Source organism: Hemicordylus capensis, chromosome 1 (genome assembly GCF_027244095.1).
Source record: "Hemicordylus capensis ecotype Gifberg chromosome 1, rHemCap1.1.pri, whole genome shotgun sequence".
NCBI classification, from domain to species: Eukaryota; Metazoa; Chordata; class Lepidosauria; order Squamata; family Cordylidae; genus Hemicordylus; species Hemicordylus capensis.
The window spans coordinates 444,980,751-445,003,594 of NC_069657.1; the positions used below are offsets into that span (position 1 = coordinate 444,980,751).

Genomic DNA, 22,844 nt, shown 5'->3' on the forward strand with positions numbered 1-22,844 from the left:
ACACTGCAGTCCAAATTCAATAGCAGGCCCATAGAGCCATAGAAATGGGAGTGGGAGGTCAATATTGGAGAAATATGGCACGCTGGGTGTCCCTCCCCCCGATGGCTGCATTGCTGGCAATCAATGTGGTCAATGCAACACGACTTTCTTAGTTGCTATGTCAGCAAGACAAAAAGTCAATTCTAATGTTATGCTACTGTGGGAAAAATAAAAGTGATCATTGCCAAACTTTGGTGCTCGTATAACTGAAGATTTTCCGGCTTCTTTGGAATTACATCTGGAATTTTATTTCCAAAGCGCCCACATGATTCTAATTCTCTCTCCTTCCCTTTCCCTCTCCTTAAAATCTACCTCTTTTACAAAGCTTTTAACTCGGGACCTAGCAAATCCCAGGCACCAAGGCACCATGGTGCCTAGAAATTTAGAGGTGGCAGTCACAAGGGTGTCCTCAAGTCCTGGGGTGGGTGGCAAAGCCAGCAATCCCATTCCCCACTCCACCCTGGGAGTGTGCCCCATTGAATTCAGTGGGAACTGGCTCCATCCATGGCGGTCGGGGCACTGCCCCCGCCCTGGATACCCATGGGCATCTAAACTAGGATATTCAGAGGCAGAGTTATCGAATAAACTCTTTATTTGTCCCAGGCAGCCCTGTTCCTATTCAAAGAATGCTACTTGTAAATGGAATGAAGAGAAGGCTGTTTGCCCTCCCGTTCCACAGTGTCCATGCCTAAGTTTGGTAATTTTGTCAAGTGCCCATTGTCTGGCTCCGACACCTTTAGACCGGCTCCTACAGCTAAAGAGAGCTTGTCACAGCCTCCTTTAACTTAATCCCTTACACTTCCCTGGTCCATAGGTGTGACTGCATTGGCTCACATTCACCGTTGTCTGTGTCTCTTCCTACCCCGTCAAAATTTAGACTGTATGCTCCTTGGTACGGGTTATACGGAGCTGCCTTGTGCCAAGTCAGATGCTTGTTCTGGGTATCGTCTACTCAACTGGAAGCAGCTCTCCAAGGTCTTGGGCAGAGAAAGGTCTTTCACAGCCCTGCAGGCTGCGATCCTTATACTGAAGCTTGCTGGAGACTGAAGATCTTCGGAGTTTCTGCATGGAAAATAGGTTCTCTGCCCCCCAAGCTCTGATCTCTTCCCACAAGGTTTTCCATAAAGCACCATATACACTGATGGCACTATATAAATATTCTCCATTTCTAAAGGGACAGGTTTTTGTGTGTGTTCTTCTCCGGCTCCTGCTGCCCACTTTTCTCAGAGACAGAGTGTCTGCAAACATTTGTGGTCGTTAATAGCTGCTGAACTGTTATCTTAAACTAATACTTTCTAACGAGTTTTACTTGGCACAAACAACTATATATTATTGCTTTTTCTATTAAAAGGACCATTGACCATGTAATGTAGAGGGGCCTTGATAATTTGCCAGCACCGTTAAGACCTGCAGTCATTTAACACTGGTCATTAGGAAAAATGGAATGGGACTTTTGCGCCTCTCTGATGCTGAGACAATTGCACTGTTTGACCTGCCGGGAACATTTTAGGAATAAAGAGGCCGTAATGGGCAAGCAGTTCCTGACCCATACGATGGGATAAAGAGGATGTGAATCTGTTAAAAGCAGTGATGCTGTGGCCTGTTTTGCTGCAGGCAGGCCGGCCCTGCTCTGTGCAATGTACCTACTATGTTTTGTGCAGGAATTATCCGATGAAAAACGGGATGTCCTGGCTGTACTTCTGTGGCAGCATCTTGAGTCTCGCTGTCTGAAGGCTTTCCCAGACGACCGTTGATCTCACCCCCCCTCCCTTTTTTTTAAGCTCCCGGGGTACTTCCTGCTGGGCTTTCATGCAGGATCGTGCAAGACAGACGAAAGGAAGTCCTTCTTTACGCAACGTGTTGTTAAACTATGGAATTGGCTGCTGCTAGATGTGGTGATGGCCACCCATCTAGATGGTGTTAAAAGGGCCTTGGACAGATTCATGGAGGATAGGGCTGTCAGTGGCTGCTTGCTGTTGTATCAGCGGTAGTGTCCTCCTAGGTGCCAGGGAACACCAGTGGGAGGGGTTGGTTGCCCTCTTTCCCCCTGCTTGCCAGCTTCCCAGATGCCCCTGGTGGGCCACCGTGTGAATCAGGATGCTGGACTAGATGGGCCTTTGGCCTGATCCAGCCAGGCTTCTCTTAGGTTCTTATCCAGATGCATGCATGGGTTTCTGAAGCGCTTACTTTTCCATCTCTTCTCATGGCTACTTTAAAGTAAAAGTGCTTTAAAAATAGCACCAAAGAGGTGCTCAGTGTCTGATCAAAGAGGCAAAACTTACAAGAAGGGAGAATGGCATTCTTCAGAAGTCCATGTGTTTACAGATCCCCACACACAAACACACCTACACCCATACACTTATTCACTTGTTCAGTACAAGGTCAGCAGTAGATCTCACTATCCCCTGCATTAAGCCCAGGCCTATATTCAGTGTCATTTCTAAAATGAACACACAGCAAGCATGAATTATCCCTGTGCTAAGCAGGGTCCACCCTGGTTACATAGGAACATAGGAAGCTGCCATATACTGAGTCAGACCATTGGTCTATCTAGCTCAGTATTGTCTTCACAGACTGGCAGTGGCTTCTCCAAGGTTGCAGGCAGGAATCTCTCTCAGCCCTATCTTGGAGATGCTGCGAGGGAGGGAACTTGGAACCTTCTGCTCTTCTCAGAGTGGCTCCATCCCCTGAGAGGGGAATATCTTCCAGTGCTCACACTTCTAGTCTCCCATTCATATGCAACCAGGGCAGACCCTGCTTAAGGGGACAAGTCATGCTTGATACCACAAGACCAGCATTTGAATGGGAGACTACATGTGAGCACTGCCAGATATTCCCCTTTGGGGATGGGGCTGCTCTGGGAAGAGCCACCTACATGCTTGCATGCAGAAGGTCCCAAGTTCCCTCCCTGGCAGCATTTCCAGATAGGGCTGGGAGAGATTCCTGCCTGCAACCTTAGAGAAGCCGCTGCCAGTCTGTGTAGACAATACTGAGCTAGATGGACCAATGGTCTGACTCGGTAGAAGGCTGATTCCTCTGTTCCTATATCATTCACATGAAAGATGTGTACAGACACCTGAGTGCACGAACAGCGTAATGCCTAAATGGGGATTATGTGGAGTGTGGAGCTGATAAGAATAAATGCAAGAACAGCTCCCCTCCTCACATGGTAACTGGGTTTCCTTAGTAGTGTGCTCTTGTATCTCTGTTTAAAAAACAGAATAGCAGCCGCCCGCCTTGTAGCAAGCCCAGTAAAATTTCCATGGAGCCAATAAAAATGCTGCATAAGTAATACACGCTTAGAACATTTGGTTCTTATTCCCTCACATTTAATTTCTTTGGGCTTGAAACGGATCATCTGAGTGAGCAACAGTACAATTGGCTTATTTTTATCCAACAGATCCTATTGAACATTAATTTTTGAAAATGTTGTTGTGTAAATGGTGTTGCTTTTCCTGCTTGTTTCTTGGTAATTAAAGAGAATTATGCCTACGTCAAGCATACCTCTTAAAAATTTGTTACATTGTTAGTAGTGTTAAAAAGTAATATTTGGATCGATGTGGTGTATGGATTTTTGTAGATTTTCTACTCACTGAGGCATGCAGTCAATACCTAATTTCTCTGGAGATATACTGCGCTTAACATATCGAGCGTCTCTTAAATACTCTGGGTTCTGCACACCAAGTGTGTAAGACCGGTTTTAATTTGCCATCATTGATGAACATAAGAGGAATATGAACTGTCTGAATTAAATTTGTTCCGATGTGTCTATCTGTACTGGTGGGAGGAGGGAGTTCAGGAGTCCTTCTTCCATCCAATCCCTTTAACAAGTAAATTATATAGCTGCTGCTAACAGATTTGCTCCCTGGAAATCAACATCTCGGTGTGCTTTATTAATTTGCCAAAGCCATGCTGAACACATTCATTCAGGTACTTAGCAGTGATATCGGGGCATTTTCACACTGGAGGCTTAAAAGTGCAGAGAGCCTGGGCAATGTAGTATGTTGGACTTGGACACAGATCCCCACTCAGTCATGAAGGTTGTGGATTGGGTCTTCCAGTGGAGTCATCTTGCAGAATTCAAGCGAGGAGATCTATCAGAGCATGTAGCTGTATATAGTGGACAGAGTGTTGAACTTGGACTGAGCAGATCTGAGTTCAGATCTCCGCTCTGTCACTAACAAGGTCACTAGAGGATTTTGGGCAAGTCGCATTCTGATGAATGAAGCACTAGTGCAGTGTGAGAGCTTCTGAAGAGCTCCAGACCTGTGACTGCACTGGGTTGCATGTGTGTGAGAGGAGGTGTGAAAGGAGAGCTGGTCTTGAGGTAGCAAGCATGACTTGTCCCCTTAGCTAAGCAGGGTCTGCCCTGGTTGCAAATGAATGGGAGACTAGAAGTGTGAGCACTGTATGATCTACCCCTTAAGGGATGGAGCCACTCTGGGAAGAGCAGGAGGTTCCAAGTTAATTCCCTGGTATCTCCAAGATAGGGCTGAGAGAGATTCCTGCCTGCATACTTGGGGAAGCCGCTGCCAGTCTGTATAGACAATACTGAGCTTGATGGACCAATGGTCTGACTCGGTATATGGCAGCTTCCTCTATGTGTTCATTCGTGTGCCAGTGTCAATGACTTCTCTTTCCCCCAGAAGCCAGAAGTTCTGTGCCACTCTTTGTTTGAATGGAGAATGGCTGCCATTTTAACCTGGTTATGAATGTTTTAATATAGCTGCACTGCCTGGTTTTTATTGAGGATTGATGTTTTGTTGTTTGGGGTTTTCTAAGTGGATGCTTGGGCTTTGTTTCATACACCTCTTTGGGTGCTGTCCCTTAGCAGAAGCATGGTCTGTAAATAAACTCTTGGCAACTACAGTTGACAGTGCTGTGCTGGGGTGAGCCCCTTCATCCCAGGAAAGAATCTGAGGCACGAACAGTATCTTTTGCTTATCTGCTGTGTTTCCTCTCACCCACCCTTCATAGAACTGGAAAATGGCACTCAAGATCAGTGGCTGACATCCTAACGATATCATTATTAGTTGAATTTTTAATTGTTAAGTATTTTAATTTTTCAGTAGTATATGGTTTTCCCCCCCTTTGTAAACTGCTTCAAGATTTAATGAGGAATGGTATAAGAATGCAATAATAAATAACAAAGTTTCTGAAAAGTTCAACTAACTTAGCTCCACAATTGGCTCAGGGGTGGTGACAAATTCCAACTACCTCCCCCTTCCCCAGCAAGTGTTCTGTGCCATCCAAAAGTGTGTCCTGGAGGGTCGCACAGCCCTTAGGGCTCTATTTCGGGGTGGCACAGAGGGCTTCCGGAGGAAGGGGAGCTCATCGGAATCCCCACACTCACCCACTAGTACTGGTGCAGCATTAGTCTTGAAGATGACTGAGGGAAGACATGATAGAGGTCTATAAAACCATGGATGGTGTGGAGAAAGTTGATAGAGATTTTTCTCCCTCTCGCATAACACTAGAACCAGGGGTCATCCCATGAAACTGATCGTCAAGAAATTTAGGACTGACAAAAGGATGTACTTTTTCACCAAACTCATGATTAACCTATGGAATTCTCTGCCATAAGACGTGGCAGCCAACAACCTGGATGGCTTTAAGAGGGGTTTGGATAAATTCATGGAGGAGAGGTCTATCAGTGGCTACTAGTCAGGGGGCTACAAGCCACCTCCAGCCTCAGATGCCTCTGAATACCCGTTGCAGGGGAGCTACAGCAGGTGAGAGGGCATGCCCTCAGCCCATGCCTGTGGGCTTCCCAGAGGCATCTGGTGGGCCACAGTGTGAAACAGGATGCTGGACTAGATGGGCCTTGGGCTTGATCCAACAGGGCTGTTCTTATGTTCTTCAGGACTCCTGGTACTCTGCCTGTGCTTCTCCCATTGCACCAGTATTTTGTTGGGATGTCAGCCACTGTCTTTTTCTCTACTGTGCCTGAAGAGGGTTCATGACTCTCATCTGCCTCAAAAACATCACTGCATGAATTCTCTCTTGCTATCCCCTTCCCAGGTTAACAAAGGTTCCTTCTCCCCACCCGCACAAGGAGGCCTTAGCAGGCATTCCGCAGATCTTGACTGGGATGAAATCACTTTCTTGTCCTAACATCATTCCCACTTTACAAATCTAAGCTGGGTTGTGACCGCACACTTACGAACTGGTTAGACTAAAAGTAGAAATTACTAAAATGTTTGGCTGGTGACAGTAGAAACACTGCATGCTGATAAACCAGTTCAAGTATTGTCACTTCAATGCTTATAATGAGGAAGGCAGTCTTAAATTCCTCCGTGTGCTGGGGCTTACCAGTTGTTGTTATGATGATGATTACCTTGTTGTTACTACCAGTTACCAGGGGCATACCAGGCATTATTTGGTGCACGAATTACATGCCGTAGATACGTTTGCATGCACAGGCGGAGTGGGGAGTTTTTGGCAACTCCACCTCCCCTCTGCAGCTGCCTCCTTCTAGGGATGTGCACAAAACACAGTTCATATCATGGATAGAACACTTTTGGGGCAAGGGGACCAGAACTTATAAGAAAAAGGAGAGCACGTCCTTAACTATTCTCTGCCACCCTATATAGCTTCCTGCTGGGGCGGCATGGCATAAGGACAGCCCTGCTGGATCATGCCCAAGGCCCATCTAGTTCAGCATCCTGTTTCACACAGTGGTCCACCAACTGCCTCTGGGGAGCCTACAGGCAAGAGGTATGTGCGTGCCCTTTGTCCTGCTGTTGCTCCCCTGCAATTGGTATTGAGAGGCATCAGCACACATGTGGTGTCTGCGCATGCGTGGGTGCCTTTTGTATGGTCAGCATGGTGTTGCTGTCCATACAAATGGTGCCTGCACATGTGCACACACCACACACAGCTTTTAAGGACATGCACTGCTCCAGCAGGAAGCTGTCTGGGGCAGCAGAGAGCAGGTAAGGACCTGCTCTCCTTTTTCTTAAAGTTCCTGGTCCCCCTGCCCAGAAAGTGCCTGAACCACAGTTCATGCACATCCCTAGCTTTTCATCTTTTGAAAATATGTCCTTGAGGGTCCTGCAGTCCTCGGGGATATATTATCAGGCATAGCTGGCTGCAGATGGAAGGAGAAACACTTATCTTCCCTCTCCAGGGAATTTGCTCCTCTTCTCCATGCATGCTCCAAAGTGTCCCATGGTCCCGGCTCTTAGTTTGGATATAGGCCACTATCCAGGCTATCATATCTGTATCCTAAAGCTGACCTAAAGTACATAGAGCAAGAGTTGTGTGCACTTTACACTTAATGGGGGTGGGATCAAGATACAATCATGTAGCCTGAATGAATTGTGTTTATTTAGAACTCTTGCCCTTCTTCAAGACTTACAGAGAAAATTCCCCCCCTAGAATAAGGAAATATATGGCTAGAGGTATGCATGGCCCTGAAGCTCCATCCCATTTTAAAGGTTTTTACCATTTGAATCCCCTCCGTTTCCAAGCCTGTATTGTAGTCTTGGGGACCAAAAGCTTGAAAGATCAGATTTTCGGAATTCAGAACCTGTCACCGGCAGTGTTCCCTCTAAGACGTGTGTGCATGCTCGCGTGTTTTTTTGATGTCTGCTCAGTTAATTTTAGATCCTGCTCAGGTTGAATCAGGAAGGTCCCTGCCTGAATGCACATGGGCACATGCTGCCTTGACACTGCCGCCCAGAACAAAATTCATTCTGCACACTGATGAGAAAAATTAGAACACTGGTCACCAGAGAGTCCATTAGCAAGGGATGACTGCAGAGCATACACCACTGTGCCTTACGCCCTGCTCCCTAGCAGGTAGCCCACAAGCCACTGAGCCTCTCTTCCTTCCATTCCTGTTGCTCCTGTCATTTGCCCTCCCCAGTGGTGGCAGTGGTGGAAATAACAAGGGGTCTGCCTTATTATTTTTTATTCAGTGCCCAAAAGTGCTATGCATATGTCAAATTAACAGCGGCAAGTCCCTGCCTGCAAGTTTACAGTGCAGTCTAAATAGACATGTAAGGAAAAGGAAGAAGTAAGGAAAGAGTGGAGGTAGAAACATGCTGGGCTAAAATTACAACCAACTAGGCAAAGAGGCACTACTATGAAGATTTGTATAAAGTGCCACCTTTCAACACAAAGTGCTTTAAAGGCCTGAGATTCGCTATAGGGTGGTATATAAATATGACAGATAAATACATGAGAATAAATAAATCAGTTTGCATAAGCAAATAAGATGGCCCCTTTCCCCAAAGGGCACACAATCTAAAAAGGAGGACATCAGCCACAACCACAGGAAGGGTGCTGGGCTGGATAGAGACAATTGCTCTCCCCCTGCTAAATTTAAGAGATTCACCACTTGAAAGGGTGTCTCTTTGCACCATTAAAGGTCATCTTTGCTGTCTGTTTGACTCCTGGTGCCCACAGAGCCCTGTGGTTTTGTTTGGTAGAATACAGGAGGGGTTTACCATTGCCATGTCCTGCACAGTATGAGATGATATAACCTCTCAGCATCTTCCTACATCGCTGCTGCCCGATATAGTACTAGTGGGGATTTGAACTGGCAAATTTCTGCTTGTTGGTCAAGCATTTCCCCACTGCACCACTAGGTGGCTTTTAGCAGAGGTAAAATACTGGCTTCTCAGTTCTGGTCACCGGTGTTCCTTCCAACAAAATCCCAGATGTTGTTGACTACAACTCTCATAATTCCCAGCCAAAGGCCTTTGCGGCTGGGGATGCTGGGAGTTGAAGTCAACAACATCTGGAATTCCCTGTTAGAGGGAATACTGCTGGTCACCATATTCTTCTAGATATCCAGTTCCTTTATGTTGCTACAGAAGTATATGCAACAGATCTAATACTGACATGAATGTCGAATTGTTGAGTATTGATGCTTCTATAAAGCTTGTTATTCCTGTTATACCTTAATGTGTATGTGCTGGCTCTAAAATGTATACATTTTAAAAATGGATAATAAGATTTAGTTACTGGAGCATTTACTATTTCCCTGCTTCAACCCCACATTATTTATTTGACTAAGTTACTGATGAACGGTTAATGAGGAAAGAATTTTCAGATACTTTCAAAAACGTTGTTCTAATTGTAAACATACTTGTCCAGAGAGAAATGGATCCGAATCTGATTTGAAATGAGAGTTGAGTTTTGTTGGGAAAATATAAGCATGTAAAAATGATAGATTATAGAGAGGAAAGATTGGATTTTTCAGAAGTGAAATAATCAGAATTGTCACTTTGTTTATAATATCTTAAAAATGATGAAGCCAGGTGTCGTCCCCCCGACAATTAATCTTTCTGAAATGGACAGAGAATTCCACTAACAATGTCTCTAGACTTTTCCAGTGTTTCCCCATAAGAGCATATATAGATAGATATATAAAACAACAAATATCCTCATCACCTTATTGCTTTGATCCTGTGTTTGCTCAGTGTAGACACCTTTACATAAAATTGTGTGGCTTTTGTTAGGGATGCAGATTGACACAGGACGGTAAACTATGTTGCAATGTATTGCTTACCTAGACATTTGCTATTTTATATTGGTGGCATAATGATTTAAAGGCAGCTTCAGTAGCTTATTCTTTCCCCTCATCTTTGGCAGTTCATGAACTTATTTCTTGTGTGTAATTGTTAGAGCATCAGAGCTGTTGTGAACAAATAAGGGTGTGGTGGATCTTTTCTCGCTGCCGGAGAACAGAGAATACAGAAAACTGAGCTGACCTCACAGATGTCTTGAATGTGCAAGTTTAAATAATGTTTTAAAAACACACCCAGAGAAATAGGGTGGATCTAAAAATTTACGGAACAGTGTTGATAGGACTGCAGAGTCTATAGAGGAAACGGTTTCTGTCTGAAGACGAGCGACAGGCTAGCGAGGGAAATCTCTGGAACCTGCCGTTACTTTTGGCTTTGTATCCTCTGTGCCCTCCGCTGCCAGGGTGCAGGGAGTGTGTTCAGTGGAGGAAGGGGAAGGCTAATTATCATTCTGGCAACCCGTCTGTTGAGGGTTTGTTGTAGCTTGTCTGTGTCTTGCAAAGCAGGTTCCAGAGTTAGGTTTTTGGTGGAAAGGGGGGAAATATGAAAGAGCAGATATAATCAGGTAGTGCCGTAATTGAGAATTAGCAGCGGTGGGGGGCACATGAAAGTGAATGGGAATATCTTGCCCTGTTTCCCTCCTTGGAATTAAGGAACCCTTATAGCAGAGGTGGGGAACCTTGGCCCTCCAGCTGTTTTTGAACTACAACTCCCACCATCCCCAGCCATTGTGGCTGGGAATGATGGGAGTTGTAGTTCAAAAACAGCTGGAGGGCCAAGGTTCCCCACCCCTGCCCTATAGGATGGCAAGTGTTAAAGATTGGGTTTTTCTTGCTTTCCTACAAGAAGCCAGGCCTCTGGATTTAGGACCTAGTTGAAGCTAGTACAGGATACAAACGACACCCAAGGGGATAAGATGGCATCCTGCTAGATTGAAGCGCCTTTCATAATCCGATAGTCTAGCAGCAGTTAATACAGAGAGAACATGTAAGAATTTATGTGCTTTCATCATAACTGAGAGGAAAAGTGTGTGTGTGTGTGTGTGTGTATAGGGGGAACAGGAACAGAGTTTTTTTGATTGGTGACTGCTGGGCTTCCAAGGAATCACTTTTTATAATTAAAAAGTGTGCTGAGAGTCTATGCTGGAAGTCCTTTAATGAAAGTCCACAGTACAATACTAGTTGGGTTAACGGCCATGCCATCTGGGGGGTCATCAGTCTTCGATATTCTGACCACCCCCACCCCCGAATACAAACTCCTATTTTTAGTGCAGAATGCAGGTGACTAAAAAGACAGTTTCAAATCTGCAAAGACTTCTTGCAGTGATATCTTGAGCTTTTTTTAAAAAAAATAACTTTTAATTTAATTATTTAACAGTGCATTTTTGTCCATGCATTTCTGGCTAGCCGTTTTTTTAAACTACAGACTAAAAAGTATGCTTGGAACAGTATGACAGGGTGCAGGATTCTATCTTTCCTTGATCTTTTGCTTAATGATTTCAGCTTTTGTTCAAAGGTTTCAAGAGAGCCTTAAAGACCCATCTTATTAGCCTGGCTTTTAATGATATCTAGTTTCTGGTTTAAGAGTGTGTGTGTTTTAAATTTATTTTATTAGGTGTGTTTGATTTTAATGTAAACCACCCTGAGCGTCTATAGGAAGGGCGTTCTATAAATCGAATGAATGAATGAATGAATGAAATGAATAAATAAGATGGTTTAAAACTGCAACTGGTGACACAGTCCTTGGATTGAATTTCTATGGGTCTGTTCTCCCTCCTCAGTCTCTTATCCCACCAACCTTCGCTCTGGGGAGTATATACCATCCTGAGTATAATTTAAGTTATTTGTCAGTGGTGCATGTTTTGTGGGGGGGGGGGGAGAGAGGAGTTCGCTTATGTTTATGTAAGACAACTTGTAGGTGAGGCCAGCTTGCCTTAACTGCAACATATTTTGTGCCTTTTCATGCTGTGGAAGTAAAACCAGGGTTAAATTTAATGAGCAGTTTCACTCCCCAAACCAAGTGATTTTAGCCTGTGTGGGAGAACTCCTGCATATCTGGCAGGCAGAGAGGCTGGTGTCCCGATAGCCACTAGAGGGCACTGTTGCCATGCCTTCCGCTCTCAAGCCGCTCTCATTGAGGCTCGGAGCAGGAGAGGGCATCACTGTTTAGTCTGCTGGGGAAGGGTCTCCGCATGACCAATGTAGACCCCATGGACTTCCTGGAACATGTGTTAGCAATTTAGCAGCAGACATTTATTTCTTTGTTTTACTGCCTGGCTTTTGGAGAAAGTGTTGGTGCCGGGTTATGGGCTGTCTGGATCATGTCAGAGGCCACAAGGCTCAAGTTCATGTGACAGGCCAAGCGAAGGAAGGATGAAGTCTGAGGAGGTGAGGAAGCTGACCCTCTCTCTCGGCAGCAACAAATCGTTGCCTGTCTGTGGACTGCAGCCAAAAGCCGGGCCGTTCAGAGTTCTTGGGACAGCTGCACAAACACCGTGCAATTCTGGCAGTTTCCCTGTTTCCTCCAACCACTGCTTGAAGTCACTGCTGTTTCTCTTTCTCACAAACGAGGGGGAAAGCCCTTAATGTTCATCTCTCTTTCTCTCTCTCTCTCTTTCTCCTCCTTTCTTACTTAATTTAGCACCATCCAGACGGGGAGACCTAGAAATCCTTGGCTACTGTATGCTCTACTGGTTGACTGGGAAACTACCCTGGGAGAAGAATCTGGGGGACCCTAGAGCTGTCCAGGCTGCAAAAACAAAGTAAAACAAAAGTTTTTTTTCCCCCTCTTGATTTAATTAGTGTTTATGTATCCTGTCTTTTCCCTAAGGCTTGGGGCAGTTGGCAGTTTTATTTATAATGACCAACATCCTAACGCTGCATGTGGACAATGAAGAATGTTGTGTGGGTGCAAGAAGAGCACATAACTGCAATAAATCATAAGGAATTTTGATATTGGGCTGTTGGGCCTCCTTGCAAAACATATGAAGTGTGCCATGGGTTACATGGCTTGTTGCACAAGCACAAACATGTTTGTGGTAGTGCAACACCAAGTCTGAAACTTGAGCTCCAGGTTTTACATAGAACGTAGGAAGCTGCCTTCTGCTGAGTCAGACATTGGTCCATCTAGCTCATTATTGTCTAGACAGACTGGCAGCGGCTTCTCCAGGGTTGCAGGCAGGAGTGTCTCTCAGCCCGACCTTGGAGATGCTGCCAGGGAGGGAACTTGGAACCTCCTGCATGCAAGCATGCAGGTGCTCTTCCCAGAGCAGCCCCATCCCCTAAGGGGAATATCTGGCAGTGCTCACATGTCTCCCATTCAAATGCAAACCAGGGCAGACCCTGCTTAGCAAAGTGGACGATTCATGCTTGCTGCCTCAAGACCAGCTCTCCTTCCTAGCTACTTTGTGCAAGTAGCTAGCCCAACAGCCTCATGCAAGGGCAACATTAGTCTGGATGTCAAACAATAATACCTGGACCTCTTTCCACCGCCAAAATGAGACTCTCAAAGCAGGTATGTTGATAAACAATAATGCACACTAAAATTCACCCCAACTCCAAACCAGAAAGCAAAACAGAAACAGTAGGAATAAAAACACCCCAAACAGGACCCCAAGTAAAAGTATTGTCCCTAGAGTTCCCCAGTATTTGAAGGGCTCCCAGGACTCCTCAGAGCCCCCGCAACCTCCCCATCCGGAGACAGGCCACTACAGTCACTGGCTCACTCACTCACTTAAATGTTACAGCTGTGAGACAGGCTATTCCAGTCACTGGCTTACATCCAAATCATTCCTCATAGGCAGTCTTATTGAAATTAATAGGACACGTTTGCCCTAACAAATTCAGTGGGAGTACATAGGAAGCTGCCCTATACTGAGTCAGACCACTGGTCCACCTCGCTCAGTATTGTCTTCACAGACTGGCAGCGGCTTTTTTTATATTTTTATTTTAAATTTTTTTTACATTTTGTATCCCGCTCTTTCTCCAAGGAGCCCAGAGCGGTGTACTACATACTTAGGTTTCTCGTCACAACAACCCTGTGAAGTAGGTTAGGCTGAGAGAGACGTGACTGGCCCAGAGTCACCCAGCAAGTCTCATGGCTGAATGGGGATTTGAACTCGGGTCTCCTCGGTCCTAGTCCAGCACTCTAACCACTACACCATGCTGGCTCTTCAAGGTTGCAGGCAGGAATCTCTCTCAGCCCTGTCTTGTTGAAGCCAGGGAGGGAACTTGGAACCTTCTGCTCTTCCCAGAGCAGCTCCATCCCCTGAGGGGAATATCACACCGTGCTCACACATTAAGTCTCCCATTCATATGCAACCAGGGTGGATCCTGCTTAGCTAAGGGGACAGGTCATGCTTGCTACCACAAGACCATTTCTCCTCTGAGACCCATGAGTAAATTAGTCTGAATGTAAGCCAGTGACACATACTCACACATTCTCTAAAACTCTCTGTGGAATACCTGAGCTAAAGGTTTGGAATAGGTATTTAAGATAACACTTTCGTCGTCTTCGTGAACCTTTCTGCCTATTAACCCTCATCCAGATTTTGGGTTGGATTCCCACCTCTAGCTGCCTAAAGGTGTGTAAACAAGCAAACCACTGCACTCCCAGATTCTTCTTGTCATTCTCTTACCTGCACTCCAGCTCATGATATATCCACACATATGGCCTCTCACCAGTTGTGATATTTACCTTACTGTATTAATAAAAATATGACACAGGGTAGAAAAGTACCCCAGAAATATATGGGGTTTCTATCCCATTCCCATTATAAGTCAGTTGGGGTGGGGGAGAACACCCTCTTTCTCTTTGGAAACTTCTGTTTTCTTTCCCTTGATGACAGTGTCTCAAAACCATTCTGAGGCACAGCAGAGTTCTGTGCTCTTGCGTTAAGGCAGACGAAACCAATCTCTCCCATAATGTCAGAACTACTGTTTGGAACAAGTAAAGCATGTGGAAATATCTGACCATGCAGAAGCAGGAGTTTTAGCCAGCAGAACAACGTTAAAGGATCACAATGGAAGCAACCACCACGACATGTCAGCTTCAGTAAGCCTGGCACCAGTGGATCCACCATCCATAGTACATCTCTGGTCTTTTCCCATTTCTCCTAGTGGGATACCGTCCAGAAGGGGTTGGGGGTTGGAGATTGGTTCCAGATGAAGATGTAGAGGTGAGATGTACAGTACTGAGCAGTCTGATGAACCTCACTCACTTGCCAGTGATGGTACCAAGAAAATGGGTTACATGACAAACAGAAATGGCAAAAGGTGGTCTAAAACCAGCCCGTCACTGGCCCACCATAGGCCACCTCCAGTCTCCAAAGCAAGATGCCTCTAAATATCAGGGGCAGGGGACCAAGGGCAGGAGAGAGGGCATGCCCTAACCTCTTGCCTGTGGGATTTTCAGAGGCATCGGGTGGGCCAATGTGTGAAACAGGGTGCTGGACTAGATGGGCCTTGGGCCTGATCCAGCAGGGTTGTTCTTATGGGACCACTGGGATAGAACGTGGAAATCTGGGGCCATTCTACTTCTGTGCCACAGTGCAGCTGAGATAGTTTGACTTGAGGACATCATAAGTAAGGTTCGATGACAAAGCTGCATGCCAGGAGAGGAGAATAATTGCCAAGCCAGCACCATTAGAGGTATCTGGACCTTGTGCAGCAGTAGCAGTGCTACATTCCTAGGTCTGACCTAACTGTTGATGGGCAGCCATTAGGTTTCTGAGACACTGTTCCTTCTGGGAACACATTCCAAGCAAGCCAAAGAAGTACAGTTTGAAAATATGATGGTGCTGTGATGCATAAACATCCTACCCACTAACAGGCGATGTTGACTTTGGGAGGCAAGCTGGAGGAGAACTGCAACAAAGATAAGGAGGACTGCAAGTTGTGCAGCAGTGTGTACAGCCATGGAACAACGCGTGAGGCTGCTTCAGTTGAATCACTCCTCTTCTTGCACTCCAAAACTCTGCTGGAGCATGTGTAGAGGGGTGATTCAGATTAGCGTCCCTCTCGCACGGTTGAAGGATTTGCCAAGAGCGCATCAGCACATTCACCAGTGACTTCAGGGCAGATGCCCTGAAGTCATTGTATGTGCAGGGATGTGTTCATCTGAACTTGCCATCAGAAAATGGTGATGGTGGGTGACTTTCCCCCCAGTGTACAGCTGCCGGAGGATCTCCTGAGCAAGGGGTTGGCCTCTGTAGCCATTGTGAGGCACAACAACAACATCAAATATTTATATACTGATTTTCAACGAAAGTTTCCAAAGTGGTTTACATAGATAGATAAAAAAAATGGATCCATGTCCCCAAAGGGCTCACAATCTAAAAAGAAACATAAGATAGACACCAGCCACAGTCACTGGAGGTACTGTTCTGGGGGTGGATAGGGCCAGTTACTCTCCCCCTGCTAAATAAAGAGAATCACCATGCTAAAAGGTGCCTCTTTGCCAAGTTAGCAGGGGTAAGCAACAAGCCAGACATACCCCCAGAGATGCAACCACATTCACAAAGGGAAGCACTGTCATTTGTGTTTGGCTTGGATGGACAAGCCAAGCTGATGAAGAGGAGAGCTGGTCTTGTGGTAGCAAGCATGACTTGTCCCCTTAGCTAAGTAGGGTCTGCCCTGGTTGCATATGAATGGGAGACTTGATGTGTGAGCACTGTAAGATATTCCCCTCAGGGGATGAAGCCGCTCTGGGAAGAGCAGAAGGTTCCAAGTTCCCTCCCTGGCTTCTCCAAGATAGGGCTGGGAGAGATTCCTGCCTGCAACCTTGGAGAAGCCACTGCCAGTCTGTGAAGACAAGACTGAGCTAGATGGACCAATGGTCTGACTCAGTATACGGTAGCTTCCTATGTCCCTATGACAGCAGATCATGGTCTTGCGTGTATCCAAGAAGTGTGTGCCCAGGTCAGCTGACAAGAAACCAAGCAAAAAATGTGATGGTGGTGGGAGACTGGCCCGCAGAAGGCCCTTGACCAGCTCCCAGATTGCCTTTAGGTTGGTCGCAGAGTGTCCTTGTAGAACCGAGCTGTGGAAGTATGGATCCTTATTAGTGTGGGGTCTGAAGTGTTCATTTTTCTGAGTTGAGAACTCGCTTTCAGTCACATGTGGTACCATGCTGAGGACGTGGGGGTCATCGCTGCACGCACGCACACATACACACGCCAGAATGAACTGTTAAATTATTGTGGTTCTGTGGCCTGAAAAAATTGGGGGACATCCAGTGTCTCCAATGGGACTACTTGGGAGTAGTAGGAAGTCCTAGTCATGTGTAAAACATCATGACTCCAGATAAGACGGTTGGTGGTGACAAAACCGCCTTTGTTCGGGTTGCCCCAGGACTTTGGAATGCGCTTCCTAACAAAATTAGACCCCCACCCCCCCTTCTGTGGAAATTTAAAGAAAGATCTGAAAACATACCTGTTTGATCATGCTTTTGTGTTTTGAGTTTTGGAGCTTTTATCTATATTTTAAATTGTCCTAAATGTGTTAACATTTTAATTGTTGTGTTTTAGATTGTGAACCACCCAGAGATTTGCATAGGGTGTGAAATAAATGTGCGAGAAATGTGCTCAATAAAATAAATAATAGAGTAACATTTGTGTTAAACGGTTGGGAATTCCGGGCCTTAGCTATGCAGCAGACAGGTTTTAAAGCTTGCTGGAACAAAACAGAAGCGGTGAAGGGACGTTGGCAGAGTGGCGGTTCAGCAGACCTCCAGAGCCAGAGAGTCTTGCGTTCTGGGTGCTGCAGCAGAATGGCCCTGACTGAGCTGAAGTTAGTAGATGTGGTGAAATCTGTTGGAAGCAATTGAACTTGGAGTTCATTGTGACTGACTAGTTTCAGAGCCACTCCGCATAGCCCACCTTAGCTTGAGGGAGGAGAGCTGGTCTTGTGGTAGTAAGGATGAATTGTCCCCTTTGCTTAGCAGGGTCCACCCTGGTTTGCATTTGAATGGGAGACTACATGTGAACACTGGGAGATATTCCCCCTAGGGGACGGGGCTGCTCTTTGAAGAGCAGCTGCATGCAGAAGGTTCCAGGTTCCCTCCCTGGCAGCATCTCCAAGATAGGGCTGCTACCTGCAGCCTTGGAGAAGCCGCTGGCAGTTTGGGCAGACAATCCTGAGCTGGATGGACCAGTGGTCTGACTCCATATATGGCAGCTTCCTATGTTCCTATGATGGGGACCAGTATTTGCAGAACATTGCATAAAATGATGGTTGAACTGTCTAAGCCAGGGCTGCACAACTCCGGCCTTCCAGCTTTTGTTGGACGATCACTCCCATCACCCTCTGCTGCCCTGGCCAATGATCAGGTGGTGGGAGTGGTAATCCAATTTCAGCTGGAGCGCTGAAGTTGTCCAGCCCTGTTATAAGGGGTGGTTTGTGGTGGGATTTACCTAAACCTTGCTTCACTGTCCTGAGTGATTTTTAAAAGAACACTTTATTGTGGTTTTGTTCATCTCTTTGGATGCTCGCAGAAAGGTGGTTCATAAATGTGAAAGATAAATATTGGGACCCTCTGCTTCACGTCCTCGAAGCATGCATCCTGTAATTAGCAACATTTTATCTCTCCTTTGCTCTTGCTGGTGTGGCTCCATAGAGCCAATTCCTTGAAATGCTGCTCATCAGCTACGCTGAGTTGGAAGTGGCGAAGGCAGCAAACTTTTAAGTAGGGCAAGTCACAACAGAGGTACACAATAGGGATGGCTGATCTGCAGAAATCAATCTGCACGTTCAGTTTGGCACTGGCTCTCTGCAGAGAGAGGGAGGTTAGCCTGCAGGCTGCGGATAATACAGATTGCATCTGTAAATGTTGACTTCGTACAGTATTGTTTAATATTTCCCTTTCAGAACTTCTGATCATTAAAGTTCCCCAAAAACTACCCCTTGTGCAATCCAACATTCAATCAATTTAACCCGCCATTAATTAATTAATTCTTTTTTAATTCTGCAGTCAAGCGTTAACCGCTTAGGGGTCCAATTCCTCTATCCCAAGATTCCTGTCAAAATCAAGATAGACAAACCATATGCAGTTCTTGATTCCATTGTACTCGCCCTGCTGGCAGTCAGAGGTGCAGAAGTGGGCAACCAAGATGATCAGGGGCCTAGAGCACCTTCCTTATGAGGCAAGGCTATAACACTTGGGGCTTTTTAGTTTAGAAAAAAGACTGCAGGGAGACATGATAGAGGTCTATACAATCATGCATGGTGTGGAGAAAGTGGATAGAGAGGAATTCTTCTCCCTCTCACATAACACTAGAACCAGGGGTCATCCCATGAAATTGATTGCCAGGAAATCTAGGATCAACAAACAGAACTACCTTTTCACATAACGCATAATCCACTTGTGGAATTCTCTGCCATGAGATTTGGTGACTGCCAACAAGCTGGATGGCTTTAAGAGGGGTTTGGATAACTTCATGGAGGAGAGGTCTACCAACGGCTACTAGTCAGAGAGCAGGATGCCTCTAAGTACCAGTTACAGGGGAGTAAGAGCAGGAGGGAGGGCATGCTCTCACCTCTTGCCTGTGGGCTTCTCAGAGGCATCTGGTGGGCCACTGTGCAAAACAGGATACTGGACTAGATGGGCCTTGGGCCTGATCCAGGAGGTTGTTCTTTCATTCTTATGCAGGGCTCCAGCTCTGTGATGGAGCACATGTGTTCTGTCTAGAAGACCCCATGCTCAATCCCAGTCAACTCGAGTTTAAAAATCTCGGGTAACAGGACTGAGAAAAATCTCTCCCGGAGGCTGGGAGAACTGTTGCTGGTCAGAGCCGACAATGATGGGCAAATGGTCTGATTAAGCATGTGGAAGCTCTGTGTAGTTGTGCGTTGACTGTTCTCACCTTTTGAGATGTGTTCTAGTTCATTTTTATTGTGTTGATAGAACATTTCTCTGTCCCTTGGGATATTTGTGCTCATTTCTCTCTCTCTCAAGGGAAGGAGGATCAGAGCATTGCTTTGCTTATCAAACAACCTGTGTTTGCTTCTTGATATCTCCAGTTAAAGGGTTATTGGGCAGAAGGGGTGGGTGGGAAAGGCCTCTGCTTGAGACTGTTGGGGACTTTAGGCAATCCTGGGTGAGTCGGACTATTCATCCATTTTAAGGTCTTCATCAGAGAGTTGGTTCCAGATACCCCTACCTTCAAACGTTAGGCAGGGTCTTCCCCAGAGATGTCAGGGATTGAACCTGGGACCTTCTCCATGTAAAACACATGCTCTACCACTGAGCTGCTACTCCTCTCAGATAGCATCTGTGTTCATCCCACTTATGGAAAACATCCCTGAAGAAATTTATTTGGTGCCATATTTTTTTTGTCTTTAAAAGGGTAAACTTAGATCAGTTTTAATGCTTGGCACTTTGCTCCACAAGCCATTTCCCTCCCAAATCGAGCCATGGCAGATTGTTGAGTGAGGAGATGGGAAGGGTTAAGCATCCCTCCACCATACAAGGCTTCACTCTCCCAAATCACTCCTCCCTCCCCACATGCATATGCTTTCTAATGTTTGGAAAGTCAGGTTCCCAGACCTGGGTCTCCACTGAGTTTGGCCTTGAATATGACCAAAACTCAAGATCTCCTACAGTTTAGCTCCTCTCTCTGGTCCTTGTGGACCCACCAAGAACAGCCCTGCTGGTTTGGGCCCAAGGCCTATCTAGTCCAGTGCCCTGTTTCCCTCAGTGGTCCACCAGGTACCTTGGGAAGCCATACAACCAGGAGTTGAAGGCATGCCCTCTCTCTTGCCATTGTTCCCCCTGCAACTGGTATTTGGAGGCATCCAGCTATAAGCCAGGCCTGCTCAACTTTGGGCCCCCCAAACTGTTTTTGGACTACAACTCTCATAATCCTTAGCCATAGTGGCCAATAACCAGGGATTATGGGAATTGTAGGCCAACATATGCAGGAGGGCCAAAGCTGAGCAGGCCTAGCCTATCACCATCAGAATTAGTATTAACTGATAGACCTGTCCTCCATGCATGTTTCTAAGTCCTATTTAAAGCCTTCCAAGCTGGTAGCTGTCACCATTTCCTGTGGCAGAGAATCCCATGTATTAACTGCTTTCTGTTATGAGAAATTCAAAGGTGTGAGAAATGGCCAGGCATGGAAATGCAGTCCCTCCAAGGTTTTGCTGGGCTGACTGACCTTGTCTTGCCAACTGTTTCTCACTCCTGTGTGCTGCTCCATCTTCCAAGAACTTGCTTGAAAGAGAAATTGTGTTTTGGACTTTCCCCAAAACTTCATAGAGAAAAACGCCAGTGCACTGTAAAAATGTGACCTCTGAGCATTGCCTTGGATTTGCAAAGAACCACCGGGTGCAAGGAGAAGAAAACAATAATAAAAGCATAATAATTAACAGTCAACCAGGAAAGTTGTCACATTGGCAGCCCCATGAGAGAGGCTTAAGTGTGGAGGATTCAGCAAATTGAATTTGGGCAACTGCCCATGATCCATTAGCTAAGAGGATGCGGAGTATGATGACCAGGTTCAGATACTAGCTCAGGGAAGGTTTTCCGGACAGCTTCTGGTGTTTTAGGGAATGAGTCACAAAACCTGACCTTGAGGCTTAAATGATATCACACAGGGACAGGTAGATTCGGATCTCATGTACAACGAAAATGCACAATCTCAAGATTAGCTTCTGGTGACCTACCAAATGTGCAGCATCATGCACTTTCTGTGTGTTTACATGGGTGCATGCCACTCATAGACAAGGTCAGGGGTTCCCAACCTGTGGACCTCCAGATGTTGCTGAACTACAGCTCCCATCATTCTTGGCCACAACTTACTGTGGCTGAGGATGATGGGAGTTGTAGTTCAGCAGCATCTGGAGGTCCACAGGTTGAGACCTAGGATCACCTGCCTCTTGATTCCGCTGTCATCTCTCTTCTATGAGCAGGTGTTCTGGTGGGCTGGGACTCCCAAGCTACAATTTTCCAGAAAATGGAAGCCGAGACAGGAATGCTTGCTACAAGAACCAGCCTCTAGTGCTGAAATGTCACCCTCCCCTTGAAATCCTCAAATTGTAAGGTTGAAAAGCAACTGAAGACGGCATATTCCCAGGGAGTCAGACAGCACAGCATTAGCAGCCCTGGGGTTACACATGGAACAAAGGAAGCTGCCATATACTGAGTCAGACCATTGGTCTATCTAGCTCAGTATTGTTTACACAAACTGGCAGCAGCTTCTCCAAGTTTGCAGGCAGGAATCTCTCAGCCCTATCTTGGAGAAGCCAGAGGGGAAACTTGAAACCTTCTGCTCTTCCCAGAGCGGCTCCATCCCCTGAGGGGAATATCTTACAGTGCTCAAATATGGTCTCCCATTCAAATACAACCAGGGCAGACCCTGCTCAGCTATGGGGACAAGTCATGCTTGCTTCCACAAGACCAGCTCTCCTCTCTGGGTTGGCGGGGGTCTGAGTCTCCCCAAGGGCAAAAGTGGGCTAGTTGGGTCCCCCCCCCCGACATAATGAGGTGTTGGCACCACTGTGAACCGACTCTTCTGTCGTCTCATTAAACAAGTGGGCAAGAAAATTATTGGGGACTCAAACTTGGAATCTTTAAATCGGATGTGTGAAATTCTACAGAATCTCATGTCAAAAGGTAAATGCCACTTGGGACTTCATAGCAGAAGGTGGATCGCCATGGTCCCAGCATATATTTACTGTACTTAAAAAAAAAAAAAAATTACATTGTATTCAAGCTGGGGGTAGGTTGTACTGTGTTATTAGTGGGGAAATGCCACAGAGAAACACAGGCAAGGAGCAGAGCATGGGTGGAAACAACTGAAGAACAGGGAGGGGACAGTCGGTTGGATTCTAAGGAACACAAGTCAAAAGAGGTCCTGCAAGCAGTTCTCTGCCCCTTCTCCTCATCACAGCAGCCCTCTGTGTCCCCCAATCAAATTTAGGAGGCTGGGAGTTCTCCAGAGCCAGGGTGCTATGGGATGCAGAGGGAACTGGGTGAAATTTGCCCCCTCCCTTGTACAAGTGGAAGTGCCTTCCTCCACGGAAGAGACACTTAGGAATAGGATCCAGCCCTGTATCTTTTGGTGACACTTTAAATTTTAATTTTACGTTTACATTTTATTTATTATTAATACATTTTATTTATTAACATATTGATGTACTGCCCCAAACCCTGTGTCTCTGGGTGGTTTATAGTAAAACAGCACAAATCAAAACATTAAAACAACTTAAAATTTTAAAACAATAGTTAAAATCTATGCGTCTAGTTAAAAGCCTGGATGAACAAATGTGT

General features: G+C 46.0%; 1 protein-coding gene across 6 annotated transcripts in view; it reads left to right on the plus strand.

Moving 5' to 3' along the window:
* Positions 1–22,844, plus strand: part of VRK2 (VRK serine/threonine kinase 2) — a 90,300-nt gene that overhangs the window by 49,452 nt on the left and 18,004 nt on the right. For all 6 annotated transcript variants that reach the window (XM_053246541.1, XM_053246524.1, XM_053246571.1 and 3 more), the window contains one exon: positions 12,216–12,336. In XM_053246541.1, the coding sequence (XP_053102516.1) occupies positions 12,216–12,336 (121 nt within the window). The remainder of the gene's footprint in view (positions 1–12,215; positions 12,337–22,844) is intronic.